Genomic DNA, 14,637 nt, shown 5'->3' on the forward strand with positions numbered 1-14,637 from the left:
TGTAATGAACACCGTAGGACCGATGATGAGTAGCGATTGTGCTTCATGACTGTATTTGCAGACTTTGACATTTTATGATAGCTATATGTACATTAAGGAAAATATTTCGTTTTTACACTGTTCTGCAGTTCTCTAATAAAAGGGTATTTCATGCTATTTTGTATCACATGTAGTCGCGCCATCTCCTCCTGCGCTCCCGTTGTGGACAATGTGACTGTAAGGCAGCGCTGATTATTCATTCATTCATTCATTCATTCATCTTCTACCGCTTATCCGAACTACTTGGGTCACGGGGAGCCTGTGCCTATCCTCAGGCGTCATTGGGTATCAAGGCAGGATGCACCCTGGACGGAGTAGCGCTGATTATTATTATTATTTTATTTTTAATACATTTTGAATTACGTTTGGATTTTACTAGATGTATATAGCCTAAAACAATCGGCACAAATAACACTGTTGGATTTAATCTTCATGATAATGTAAATATAACGTATGAAATGGAGTGAAAATTAAATGTCATTAATTCTTATAATCGTTCTTCTTACATGTATTTTCTACAATCTAACTTCAGTTCACGACCTCACCATCTGTGTCGCCAATTCCCTTTGTCTCCAGAATGTGCGTACGCACGTCTCAAAGTTTGCTTAAAGGTGCACACATTCTCCCGTCAAGTTTGATTTTTATAGATCACAACCTTTGCGCGAAAACTGGCGTACGCACGTTTCCAGCCCCGTTTTGTGCCTACGCACGGTTTATAAATGAGACCCCTGGTTGTCTTACTATAGAAGATATTTCTGCCCTGTAGTCAGAATGGCTTGGGCAGACATTATAAAAAGTAAACTGTATTGACAAAGAAGTAGCAAAAATAATAGTTGATGACCAAATTGGGACAAGTATGAAGAAAAACTCCAAAACAGTAGAAGACATAAATCACTAACTAAGCATAAAGAAACAGATGTGCAGATTAGATTTCACAACAAAATTATGCAAAAACTGAGTGAGTGAAGGATTTTGGGTACCATGACTGATGAGATGCTTTTTGTACAGTCTGGACTGCTGTTTCTGGTTCTTCACTGCTAACTATAAGGCCAGTCTCACTTTTTTGTTTGTTTCTGTAGCTAGATAAATACATCACTTATGGATGAGCAATTAATTTTTTAATCAGTATTAAAAGTAAATTTGAGATATTCTCTTAGGATTTCTGTGTTATGTAGCTGTATGATTTTTATATTACCACTATAGATGTGGTAGAATTTTTTTTTTGTATACTTTTCAAATTCATTTGTAGATAGATTCAAGATGCAAATCTACTAATCAGCATAAAGAATGTCATGTTTTCGGCTTACCTTGCTTGCTTCTGGAACAGACTTGCTGAACTTTATTAGTCAATGGTAACAAAAAAATGAATTCATAATTTTACCGAAACACTGACAATTTACATAATACATCTGATCTAATGAGAAGGAATTTCATTATGCAGCAAGACAAAGAATCAAAACAAGTGACGTCGGCAGGGGGAAAAAGCAGAAGTTTTCATCTGGCAGCAGAAAGTCAAAGTCAATCACCAGATCTTAAGCCTACGGTGCAGCATTTACCTTCATGAAAAACACCAAAACAAGAGAAAGATGCATGAGAAAGCTTAAGAAAAGAACACAATAGTTTGATACCACTGGCTTGATGCACCAGGGTTACAACTAGCTGTTTTAAAAGTATCAGAAATTCTGATGTGTCTCCATCTTTTGAACTCAAATCCAAAAGGCTTTAGCATACAGCAAAAAAATCCTTACCATTCTAACATTCAGATTCAGAGACCATATTTAAAAATGTGCTTTGTGAAAATGTTAGCTAATGATTGAAATGCTTGTTTCCTGGGCTATGGAAGAAACAACCTTTGACCAGAGCAAGACCAGTAATGTGTCCTTTGACCTTGCAGTAATGCATTTCAGTGACTTATGAGAAGATTCCATATAAGCCACTAAAAGTTAAACCTGTGTTCCTTCTTCATTTAAACCTAGACAAATCACCTGTGTATCTCAAAGGCAAGTTGTGGTGTTGAGCCAACATGCAAAACATACTATACTGTGCTGTGTACACACTGAAATGTTAGAGAAGCCCAGAATAAGCAAGAACGACCTACAGAAAATTCACCTGGCATAAACTGTCTGTGATGGTAAGCTACCTGGGGCCAAAATGCAGAGCCATAGCAGTAGATTTTTTATCAGTATAAATGATTCAAGAAGCACTAAAAGATCATGTCCCCCACAGCTGTTCTTGGCCAGGATCCACAGATAAGACTGGAAGACAGCCCAGGAATTTGAAACTCTAAAAATACAACATGCCTGTCAGTGCCTCTAGAGGCATTAAATCACTCTGGCAATTGAACCAATAATGGAGGAACAGATTTCCTTTTAGCATTAATGAATCAACCTTGAAAATAAATACAAAAAAAAAACAAAAACATGGAAACAGCTCAACACAAACATAAGTTTAGGTTTAGTTGGTCTTTATTAAATTGCCTCAAACAGACTGGATGACAGTACAGGTTTCGGTACCTGGCACAGCTTGTTCCAGGAATGGCATGGTGAGGGGGAAAAAAGCTGTGCGAAAATAAAAAGCACATAACTATTCCCACAGTACAACTAGTACTGATATACTAGTTGGTCCCTATAAATAAAGGCGGAATTTGAGTCCTTGTAAATGTACAAGTTATTTTACATTTAGACACCCCAACACTAGTGGTAAAACATTTAGATGACTTTCTTTAACTCATCATACAGCACAAGCACAAAGGCACCACCCATGCCTCGAAGAACATTGGACCAAGCTCCCTTGAAGAAGGCCTTGCCACCCTCGTCACGGGCAATCTTCTTCCAGCAGTCAATTGTTCCGCTGTACATGATGTCAGCTACAATACAAAATGAGATGTACATTAGTCTCATCACAAAAAAATGAACAAATGGAAAGGTTTCGCACTCAACCTGCTATATGCCTACCTCCTTTGCGTCCAGACTGCATCATCATACGACGACGCACAGTGTCAAAGGGATAGGATGCAAGGCCAGCAACAGCTGTTACAGTCTGAGCAATCATCCAACTCACGACTATATGGGTGTTCTTGGGATCTGGCAACATACCTAAAGAGAAGAGGATTAGATTAACCAATAAATAAAATCACAAATATTCCATAAACCACCTATACATATAAATAAACTCACCCTTTGCTGTGTCATAGATGCCAAAGTAAGCTGCTCTGTAGATGATGATACCCTGCACAGATACATTGAAACCCTGGTATAGACCTTTGAGGCCATCAGACCTGAAGATTTTTACTAAGCAGTTGCCCAAACCAGTGAACTCTCTCCCTGCTCCGGCTTTGCCAACATCTGCTGCCAGACGGGTTCTGGCAAAATCAAGAGGGTAGACAAAGCAGAGAGAGGTGGCACCAGCAGCACCACCAGAGGCCAAGTTACCGGCAAAGTACCGCCAGAACTGGGTGCGCTTGTCTACACCATCCAGGAAGACCTTCTTGTACTTGTCCTTGAAAGCAAAGTTGAGAGCCTGGGTGGGGAAATATCTGATGACATTGGCCAAGTTGCCTCTCCAGAACGACAGGAAACCTTGCTCCTTGGGAATACGGACAACGCAATCCATAATACCCTTGTACTGCTTATCGGCTGTGATTTGTTTGCTGGCATGTTGAACCTGCAATGGGATAGAATATAAATAATTAAAACATAATACTATTAAGTAATACACAACTTGTAAAATTAGGCTAAAACGTATAACTCAATTTTGTGATCACATTAAAGGCTATTAAAAGGAACACAACGCACGACCCCTAGCTAGCTTGCGTGCTAACAGATGCATCATGTCGTCCGCGATAAAAGCAACAATATAATGATATCAGTACAACTAACATAACTGGAAACTATAGCTTTCAAGCAGAAACTCGAGGATTATAAACGTGACCAGATTGCAGAAGAAAGCAGGGAAAACCGCAGAAGAACAAAGTGTCCCCTTCCTACGACCTTGGGTCAAATAAAAAGAAAGGCCAAACTCTCAGTTTTTGAAAGACAAGCTAATGTTCATAAATCCCATAAATAAAACATTCTGCAATAAATATTACAAGAAAAAGAATGCGTTAACTAAGCTAACCGTTAATCCGAAGATTTTTAGTAAACTTGAATAAAATAATTAAAGCGGTTCAATTGTTAGTTTAAAAAACGGAATTGCTGTAAATATATATATAAAAACATTAATAAAAAAAGCAGATGGGTCGCTTAGTTTCGAGATGACTAATATGTTCAGCCTTGTCTTCGTTAGCCACCCTGCTATGTTAGCTCGCTAGCTCTCTGTAGCTCAGGGCCTTTAGCACTAGCCGGTTAATTGTTCCCGGAGTGAATGAGCTAAGGTCACGACACATAGCTAGCTAAAACTCGCTCGATACAAACTCGACAATCGCGTCATTTAACTAGTCCTCGTTGTTCTCAACAAAAAGAAGTAATAATAATAATAATAACAATTAACCGCACCGACAGTTTAATTGATCTGAATCCGTGTATTAATCGAATCCTTTACTGTCGGCAACTAGCATACTAGCCTTCCTGTGCTAACTAGCTAACTGCCTTTAGCGCAAACCGAGCAAGACACCCAGTTTACACTAACAGTAATTTGTGGAATTTATTTAGGTCATCTTTTTTCGTTAACTGTATTAGGTTTTATTACTAAATCCGAACATATTTCTAGAAAAGTAAAGCCAGTTAGCCAGCTAGCGGCTACGACTTCCGGAAATCTCTTAAATGATCATTAATCCGATTTTAATTGTTCACACGGATTACAAAACAAACTCACCTGAAGAAGCAGTTTCACTCTTTCAATGGGAGCAACAGCTGTTTTGGAAATGGCAGCGGCAATTCCACCAGCCAAGAAGTCCTTGGCGAAAGAAATGGCGGTTTCATTCATTGTTGGTAGATGTTACTGTGGTGTCGTTTCAAGGAGACAAAATCCCGCTAAGGCGCAGGACTGGCGCTGAATGCCGGCTGGGTCGAAATGGCCGATTAAAAAGTTGCGATCACACTTTAAACTGCTGGATTCGCGAGACAAAACGCGAACAGAGACACGACGCCCTGATTGGTTCCTTGGAACAAAGGCGGAGTTTAAAGTATATAAGGTCGGTTGTAGAGCGAAGTCAGCCCACGTCTAAACATGGTGACGTCATTACGTTATTCAGTACTCAAAGCATTCAGCATTCAGTATTAATTCAGAGTAAACTAATAATCTGTACTTTGTGGGGTTTCAGGAGTGATTTTATATCTGCATCATGCAGTTAAACACACAAAAAGAGAGTCATGCTAAATCTTATTGAAGAAAAAAAAAGATGAAATTAAAAAGATTCTCTGAGAAAAGTATTGAATCTGTGAGCATCTCAGGCTCAGTATGTAAGAACAGAAACACATGAACATAGACATAGCCACAATAAGCAATAAAACTATATCAGACTGTATATTGATAAAATTGTTTCATAGTAATTTTTTTGTTTGTTTGTTTGTTTTGTGCAGTTTATAATTTTCATACCACAATATGTTCTGTCTAAATGATATTGCACGTGTAGAGCAGCTCTTGCTTTTTATATATCAGTATTGTGGATATGGATAGTGTGCTGGTGGTTTGTAATTCACTTAAAACATTAAGCTTTCTTCCAAATATGTACTTTAAACAATATATATTTGCAAACCTAATTATCTGGTTATAGCTTTAAAATGTACTAAAATTCTTAAAGGGACATTTCTAAATTGAATGACAGAATTGAGGTAGATGTTATAAGTGATTACAATTTAAAAAAAGTGATATGAAATAGTGGGACAGTGTCGTTCATATATGGGTTTCATTGGTGAATTTGAATTGTTGCTTGTTTTTAGCTGTTCTTATTTGTCACTAAGTAAAATAAAACAAACTAGTTTCAACAAGACTTAGCTTTATATCTTGTTATTTCACTTTCAGGACAATGTCAGACACTAATCATTGATTAGTGAGAGAAAAGTGAAGGGGTCAGTCTGGAAAGTGCCTTGTTTGCCACAATCTTCAGTTGTGTTATCTTTATCGCAAGCAGCAAAGAGATTGTCACCCGAATATTAACTATACTTAAAGTTATCTTATGGTAACAGGTAATCTTTGGCTCAATGAATCTACTATTTAAGCAGGATCAATGGTTTGTGTATGAAAAGTGTTTACTACAGATGTGAAACATAAAACTTTGTAACGCTGTCAAAAGTTGAAAAAGCAAAAATAAGAGTCAGCCAGAGACAAATATGAGTTTAATATATAAACAGTCAAATTCTTCTGGGTTGCTACCACTTCATTCATGAGTAGATACAAAAGGTGACTTCATGCATGCACTCATATGTTTAAAAAAAAACTCATATAGCACATAAATAATGAATACATTTAAAACAGCATACAAAGCCATAATATTCATGAATTGTTTAGGCGGCTTTAAGGCACTGAAAAAGTCCATCCTGAGAGACCTTTAAATGGCATGTAATATACTTCAGTGACATGTCTAAAAAGTCAGCACCTGTTTAACAACCACAGTAATATTGATACAATATTAACACCATCTCAAAGATGTCACAGTGTGTTATGCACCACTTTCGTTTTTTTTTTTAGAAAACAAGGGTTGTGGGTTTGAGTGTAATAATACATTTAAGGATACATTTATTAATACAGTACATACATTTAGCAGTGACATTACAGCAGACGCACAAGGTCGTCTAACTTTAGGTTGCAAAAGATCAATTCTCACACTAGTATGACCATAGTGTTTACTAAATACCTGCAATATTTACCCAGCATCAACTATACTGAACACTTGGTGCATACCATTGTGTGCAAATTGTGCAGCGTCATACTAAACAGTGAAAGTGTTGAAACTTGCCCTTTAGAACCTAAATGTCCATGCTTGCATGTATTGAACAGAAATTCTCAATTAAACTCAAGTGTAAATTATTTAAGTCGACTTAGTGTGGTTGAAGATTTTTTTTTTGTTTTTTTTAGCAGAACAACACCCAAGAAAGTGCTCCAGCAAACTCCTACTTAGTCCTTACTTTTTTCCTCTTTAGGAATTAGGTATTTGTTATAATATCGTTAGGTTTGCCACCGAGTTTCCATTGATGAACTTTGTGCCTGCGTTTGTCTGTTTTTCAAGTAGCGCTTAAACTCCTGTAGTTCGTGTGGGCCCAGGCTTTGGTCCACTCCTGGTTTGAGCTTGTTGCTCAATGGAGACACTGTGTAGCCGTTTTGGTAAAGACAGAATTGCTTACACATCTCAAAGCAGCTGAAGAGCAGGCCATAATAAGGGATGATCTAAACAAGAATCAAACAAATACAACTGACATTAAGATCCAACCATGACACAATAACATCAACAACAACAATAATAAAACAAAAATAAGCCTTAAGCATCTTTATCTCATTGGGATTTGTCAGAGATATTTTTGTCATTTTTCTGTTGTAAAACCAAAGTCAGAAATTTTCATGTATGGCTAACAAACAAAGGTAAAATGAGACTAATCAAGTGGCTGCCAATAATTGGGCAAATAATTATTGTAACCACAAGAACAGAGTACAAGATTAATTCAATAGGTATCTGTTAATAGTGAATATCTCAAGGACAATGATAGCATAATCTACAATATTATTGGATTCAGGATATCAAGTGTGATGTTAAATTAATAATTCACTGAATACATTAATATTATACCTTGAGCATGTTGGCTGTAATGCCACTCCACAGGGACAAGACACCTTTGGTTTTCATGACCTGTCTGAAGCAATCTATAATTCCAGTAAAATGGACATCGACTCCTCCGCAGTGTGGCAGAAGAGGATTCTGAGCCTTAAATATTAAGTGAATAAAACAAATATATTATAAGCACAAGACAAAATTGTGTTAAAAATGATTTAATGAAAAGACATAAATGTAATTAAAGTACAAACATAAAAAGTCAGAGTTGGATTGTGTGTATTTTGGAAGATGGTGTCTCAGAAGTATATATAGGTTTGTAAGAACCCTGTGTTTAAAACCCTCTTATGCACACTGTTTTGTACAACGTACAGTAGAGAACGCACATTGGTCGGCCCTATCTTGTGGTCCTTAGCTCTGTTTTTGTTCTATGTAGCACCAGGGTCCTGGAGAAACGTTGTCTCATTTCACTATGTACTGCATCAGCTATATATGGTTAAAATGACAATAAAAGCTACTTGACTTGACTTGAGATACATTAAAGAGTCAAGGCAAGTCATAAAATTGGACCGTGTTGTTCAAGAATTTGTCTCATGGTGGTCATTATGACAGACTGCACTGCAGGTTCTCTGACATTCCCTTATCTGTAATCGGGCAACCAGTTGACACACCATTTAAATAAAATCACTGAAATAACTGAGGTAACATGAGAAGCCATTTATGTTTAGATATTATTTAGTCAATAAAGACATTATCTCGATTGTAAGTTTCTGTTGCTGCTTGTTCTCTTCTGCAACAGACAGCATTAATTTGTTCCCAAACTGTGGTAGAAAAGTATTTTAATTATGATTGTGAAACACATTGGACTAACCAGTTTGGCTTGACACAGTCTGTGCCACCTAGTGGCAAACAGCAGTATTATACAAACATCTTAGCAAGCAAGAAGTACTGTGTCCCATCCAGCACTCTTTCACTCTTTTATGATGATTGACTATACTATACTATATGATTGACTATACTATAGATTGACTATAATGCATCCATGATAAAATATTGTATAATAATTAGGGTGCCTATGACTTTTCACACAGTACTGTTCATGAAAGTGAAGAAGCTTAGCAGATTAAGCTTAGCTCAGTGGGTAAATGCTGTTCAGCATTTGCTCTGAACCCAAATTCCTAACAAGCTGGGATATGAAAAGAAAAGAATTTCACAAGCACCGCGATGTATGATGGTTGAGGTAGTAGAATGGTCAGATAAAAACGTAGCATGACATTTTTGGTAAAATTCCTACACATGTTCATAGTGGTGTAACCGAAAAAAAGCTGTTAATATTTAAAGGAGAGGGAGTCATTGTAGCTTTTACTAACCTGATTTCCTAAAACCACTATTTGTACCATGCATTTATAATGAAGGAACACAACAGTGTACATTTATTCAAATGTATAAGTACAAAAGAGGAGCCATAATGTTTGTCTCACCTGCATCTTCCTTTTAATTGTCTCAAAGGGGAAAGAGAGAGTTTGAGCCACTCCTGCAGCAAGACAGCCATTGATGAAGTTCTGCAAAGAGGTGAAACGGAAGTGGTGCTCCTGCCAAAGCTTATCCAAGTTATTAAATACAATATAGCAGCCAATCGAGAAGGGAACTGCACCTGTATCACAGTAAAAAGAAAATGAAAGATATTCCAAAAAAATAAATCATCACAGTGTCCACAACCAGCAAGTAATTTTACTTAATTTTATCTGGATTATAAACAAATAGAAGAAGTCAGAAGCTATAAACCATAAAATACTATTTAGTATTTGAAAAAGATAAGCTTAAGGAGCAAAAAGAAGAGTGCTGTATAAAACTTAGTAAATATCTAACTGCAATAACTAAACTGCAGGAACATGTCAGGTAAAGTTCACATGACCAACCCCAAGGAACATGTGATTGTCAAATACAATATAAAATGCCACTTTTATACAGGATAGTTCAGCCCAAGGAAATTCAATTTGTTTATCTTGCAAATTAGAACTATGCATATTACACAAGCTGTGAAGATAATGTTCACCTTATAAGAAAGATAAAGTGCTAGCAGTGGTATTGGTCTACTGAATGAAAAGCTATGATTTCAAACTCCAAACTTTCAAACCACCAAGCATTCCATTCCATTATAAGAAGACAAAATAAGTCATAAAGGCATACCTAATACAGTGAGAGAAAAGCCACGGTAAAGAGCTAGGAACCCCTCATGTCGCTTTATACTGGAAAATGTGTGCAGCACACCCCGATATGTGGATTCTCTGCAGTTTTGTACTATCAGTCTGGTTTCAACCACCTCTAAGGGATAGGTAAGCAGGGCAGCAGATATACCTGCAAGACCACCAGTCACTATGGCCTTAAACTGGGAAATGCGACCAAGTTCATCCATATACATGTGGATGATCCTGTTAGACATGGGAATAAATCCAATTAAAAATCACAGTGCAAGATTTGTTTATCTTACATGGTTCCATATGCTTATTTTACATTCAGACTAGGATTTGTTTAATCAAAACACATTAATTCCATAGCACAGAATGAAGCATGATTTTTTTTATTTTTTATAAATCTCTAGGGAATGAAGGTTAACTGTACACTTAAGGTTAATTAAGATTAACTGTAACTTACACATAAATATAGCCTTAGTCCTAGAGAACACCTGTGTTGTGTAAGTGTCCAGTTACTGTTTCCTAAAACTCTAAAGCACTTTCCTAAACTGCTGATCAGGACAGTGTTTATATTTATATACAGTATATGGTGACACGTGGCATGCACTGCTTGTGTAATTACTTCTCTCGAGAATCAGAAGAATTCAACTTCACATTGACAAATCCAGTGCACCATTAACGATTAAGTGCACAACAGCATTATTTGTACATCTGTGTAACATTTTAACAAGTATGTTTAGAAGGCGAGGCTTGGAAACGCCCTTTTAAAGCTGAGTCGGAAGTAATGACGTCATCGAATGTGCCGACTTTCCTGCTCTATGATTGGTCTGGTCGCTAAGGCGTGATGACGTCGCGTTGAACTGAAGTAAACTTTAAAGCTACAACAATCTTAGCTCTAGAATGGACCTAAATTATTATAAAACAAACACCAAGAACGAGACCTACGAAAAAGAATATGTTAAATATCGGTATTGTGTTGAACATCACTGCTTTAGATATTACAGCTAACTGGTAATGTAATGTAACCGATGTAGCCGCCAATGCTAAGGGCTAATCACCAATGTAAACAATTCAAACCCTGAAGCTGCGTAGCACTCGTGAAACTAGCGATCGTTAAAAACAAGCAAACAAACAAAAACTATAACTTAAAGCATTAACAGTAAATAATAAAGGCTAAAGAGAGGCTCACGTTTTGTAGGTTCCCAGATGTATGGCACTGTATGGGAACAACCGCAGACAGGAAACTAAATTTCCTTTCCAAAACGCGCGCAGACCTTCACGCTGATAAATAAACAGAAAACTGCGCTTGAAGCCACATTTGCAGTGAAAAGTCCCAACTTGGCTCAAGATTTTCACGACCTCAAGAGGCGATGTAACGGTTTTGCTAAAAATTCCTGCAAACCCGACGCATAGAAAACTTTGAGAACTTGTTAATCTGTCATCCTTATTAACGGTTGCCATTTCTCGACACACACCTAATAATCCATGGAGTGCAAACTGATTTACTGAACGGCTGTATTACAGCAAAACTGGACCACCGCAATGACGTAATAATACTGTACTGAGTGCCATTTCACACGGGACAAGGTGAAAAACGCCTATTGGTGGATCGTTTATTGTGGGTGGGGCTAAATGCAACTGGGCGAATCACAGCAGCAACGCTTTATTGAATATGATTCGGTTGTCACGAGATCAGCTATAAACAGCGCACTCTATGACGTTTCCAGCATTTGGCAGACGCCCTTATTCAGAGCCAGTTACATTATCTCCTCTTTATACAGCTGAGTGTTAAGGGCCTTGCTCAGGGACCCAACAGAGGTAGCTTGGTTCAAACTCACAACCTGGGATCATACTCACAACCTTCTGATTGGTAGCCGGACACCTTAACCTTTGCATTTTGGAATGCAAATGTTCTGCTTTAAAAAAGACCTGAGACCACTGGCCAAAATACAGGCTGAACTGGTCAAACTACATAGCATTATCTTCAGTGTTGAATTAACACCTACAGTGCTTATATACACTATAATGCCAAGAGTTTTGGGAGGTCTGCATTTACGTGTGAATGAACTTGAATGACATCCCATTCTTAATCCATAGGGTTTAATATAGAATTGGCCCACCCTTAGCTATAACAGCTTCAAGTGGTCTGACTTTCCTCAATATTTAAGAGTTTGTTTATTGGAATTTCTGATCTCTAGAAGCTCATTTGTGAGGTCAGGCACTGATGTTGGACGAGAAGTCAAAATGTCTTGATATGCTTTAGCATTAAGAGTTCAGATCACTGGAACTAAAGTCACTGGATCTAAAGGTCTGTAGCTATTAACTCTGCACAAAGCTGATGCTTTTCTGTGCACTGTGACCCTGACCTGTGCACGCTGACCCTACTCTGTGATTTTACGTGGCCTACCACTTCGTGGCTGAGTTGCTGTCGTTCCCAATTAATTTGATATGATACCACTAACAGTTGACTGGAATATTTAGTAATGAGGAAATTTCACGAATGGACTTTTTTCACAGGTGGCAACCTATCACGGTACCACGCTTGAATTCACTGAGCTCCTGAGACTGACCCATTCCTTCACAAATGTTTATAGAAACAAAGTAAAGTCTTTTTTTTTTAAACCAGTTAGACAGGGCATCTTTAAACCAAATTCACCCCTTCTGTAAAACAGCTGGTTTTGAGAGGAAGTCTTAATATTTCTGTAGAAATTCAGGATAGGATTTGGATGAAGAGATTTTCCATCATGGTCCCACAGTGACATCAGAATTAGGTTTATTGGCCAAGTGTGTTGACACACAAGAAATTTGGTTCCAGCTGTTTGTGACTCTCAAAAGTACAGACATAAATAACATTATACTATACAAGAAAATGCAGACGATGTGATACAATATAGACAGTATGAGTATTAAATATGAATACAGAATATATGACTGATCAGTTATGTACAGAGCCGATCGGCCCTATTACGCTCACTACGCAACTTGCTTAGGGCCCCGCAAATTAGGCCCCGCCTCCCCCTGCCTCATTTTACAGCGCGTGTTAATGTTTACTGTGTAGATGACAATATGAAGCGGCTCTATCCATCTGGCTATGAAAAGAGAAAAAGTAAACAAATTGAGAGTGAAATTTGAGAACAGCAATCAGGTAAACTTGTGATCTCTTCAAGTTTTGATGTCAGCAAGAGCAAATAAGAATAAAGTTAAGTTGATGTGATTCTGTCTCTAGTTTTTATCTGACTAACTAAATTAGCTGTGCAGTGCTGCCAGTGCATCTCTTGGCCTGTCTGTCAAACAAAAATTTATTGCGTGAACGTTCGCGTGAATAAACGCCCAAGGGCAACGGTGTTTATAAACGGCAGCTCGATAACCGCGCCGCGCGTGAACATGCGGTCATATGCGCGTGCAATCGTGCACGAAATGACGCGCGCTTTCCAGCAGCAACATCTGTATGGGGACCAGTACAAAAAGTAGGGTGATAGCACTCCTAAATGACAATGTTTATATTCTCTCAATCAAGGTTACAACAACATTAATGCAATATGGAAACCAATGGATTTACATTGGAATGGGCATAACGCCAGGTCAATATGAATGCACATCCCTCAGTAAATAATAATCATCAGGGATCAAGTATTGCTCTCATGCATACTATAAAACACAGTGATACGGTATGGCAAGCCATTTTAGCTTTTATACATTCACATGATATGGATTTTTTATTTCAAGAATTCAGTTTTCAATACTTAAAATGTAAATATTAAGAGTGTGATGGTTACTACTAAAAATCACACTCTTAATATTTACATTTTAAGTATTGAAAACTGAATTCTTGATATCAAAAATCCATATCATGAGGTTTGTAGTGGGAGCAGTGGGGTGTCAAGTGTGAATATGTGGCAAATGGTTTACATGGCTTACGAGTCAGGTAGGAGGGCCCCTTAGCAGAATTTAGCTTAGGGCCCCAGGGAGGTCAGGATCGGTTCTGGTTATGTATATAAAGTGTGAGAAGTGTGTGGTAGTGCAAATAACAATATTGTGTAATATTATGCTTTTTTGCAATATGCAGCAGCAGTAGTGTGTAACCTATACAGATGATATACATGATCCTAATTGCAAGGGATGATGCATAGAACCTAGAAAAATAAATATATACTATCATGAACAACATGGCCTCACTCACAGTTAACCTTGTGCATTATATCATCCAGTTATCGGCAGCATACTGTATTTTAGTGGATTTGTGCACTTCTAAATAAGGCCTATGAACTGTAGATGCTGGTAGAGTGGCATGTACTATTAAGTGGTACTGTTGGATTATTTGTATAGTCTAAGGTAAGCATGTCCACCCACTATGTGGGCCAGTCTCTGCTTAGACAAGTGAGCTCCTAGTGTCATTTCCCCACTAAATAAATAAGTGCTCTGCATCAACAAATAATACAAGACACACACCAGGCATTCATCTACAATGTATCTCCAGAATCATCTGGACAATAATGTATATAAAGCAAGATTATTATCAGAGCAAATGATTCTCCAACTCTCTATAGTGAAATGAATGCTAACACTAAGTTTCAAATACATCTACTTTGAGTCAGAATCATGCATAAGCACATAAGGAGGATCTTTAACTTTCTCCATAACAACCATGTAAAGTGTATAGAACCCTAGAGAGAGACATTCAATACTGCTGTATGGCATTGT

General features: G+C 37.6%; 2 protein-coding genes across 2 annotated transcripts; both read right to left on the reverse strand.

Moving 5' to 3' along the window:
* Positions 1-2,486: 2,486 nt before the first annotated feature.
* On the reverse strand, positions 2,487-5,061 carry slc25a5 (solute carrier family 25 member 5). The gene is made up of 4 exons (XM_060884965.1): positions 4,852-5,061; positions 3,216-3,702; positions 2,994-3,134; positions 2,487-2,905 (listed from the first exon to the last, which is right to left on the reverse strand). The coding sequence occupies exons 1-4, from the start codon at positions 4,960-4,962 to the stop codon at positions 2,748-2,750; spliced, it is 897 nt and encodes a 298-aa protein (XP_060740948.1). The 5' UTR covers positions 4,963-5,061; the 3' UTR covers positions 2,487-2,747.
* A 1,236-nt stretch (positions 5,062-6,297) lies between these two features.
* Positions 6,298-11,502, reverse strand: slc25a43 (solute carrier family 25 member 43). Its single transcript, XM_060885599.1, has 5 exons — positions 11,126-11,502; positions 9,932-10,173; positions 9,223-9,395; positions 7,760-7,894; positions 6,298-7,362 (listed from the first exon to the last, which is right to left on the reverse strand). Exons 1-5 carry the CDS (start codon positions 11,395-11,397, stop codon positions 7,144-7,146), a joined length of 1,041 nt encoding a protein of 346 aa, XP_060741582.1. The 5' UTR covers positions 11,398-11,502; the 3' UTR covers positions 6,298-7,143.
* Between the last annotated feature and the right edge of the window lie 3,135 nt (positions 11,503-14,637).

Source organism: Tachysurus vachellii, chromosome 13, assembly GCF_030014155.1.
Source record: "Tachysurus vachellii isolate PV-2020 chromosome 13, HZAU_Pvac_v1, whole genome shotgun sequence".
NCBI lineage: Eukaryota > Metazoa > Chordata > Actinopteri > Siluriformes > Bagridae > Tachysurus > Tachysurus vachellii.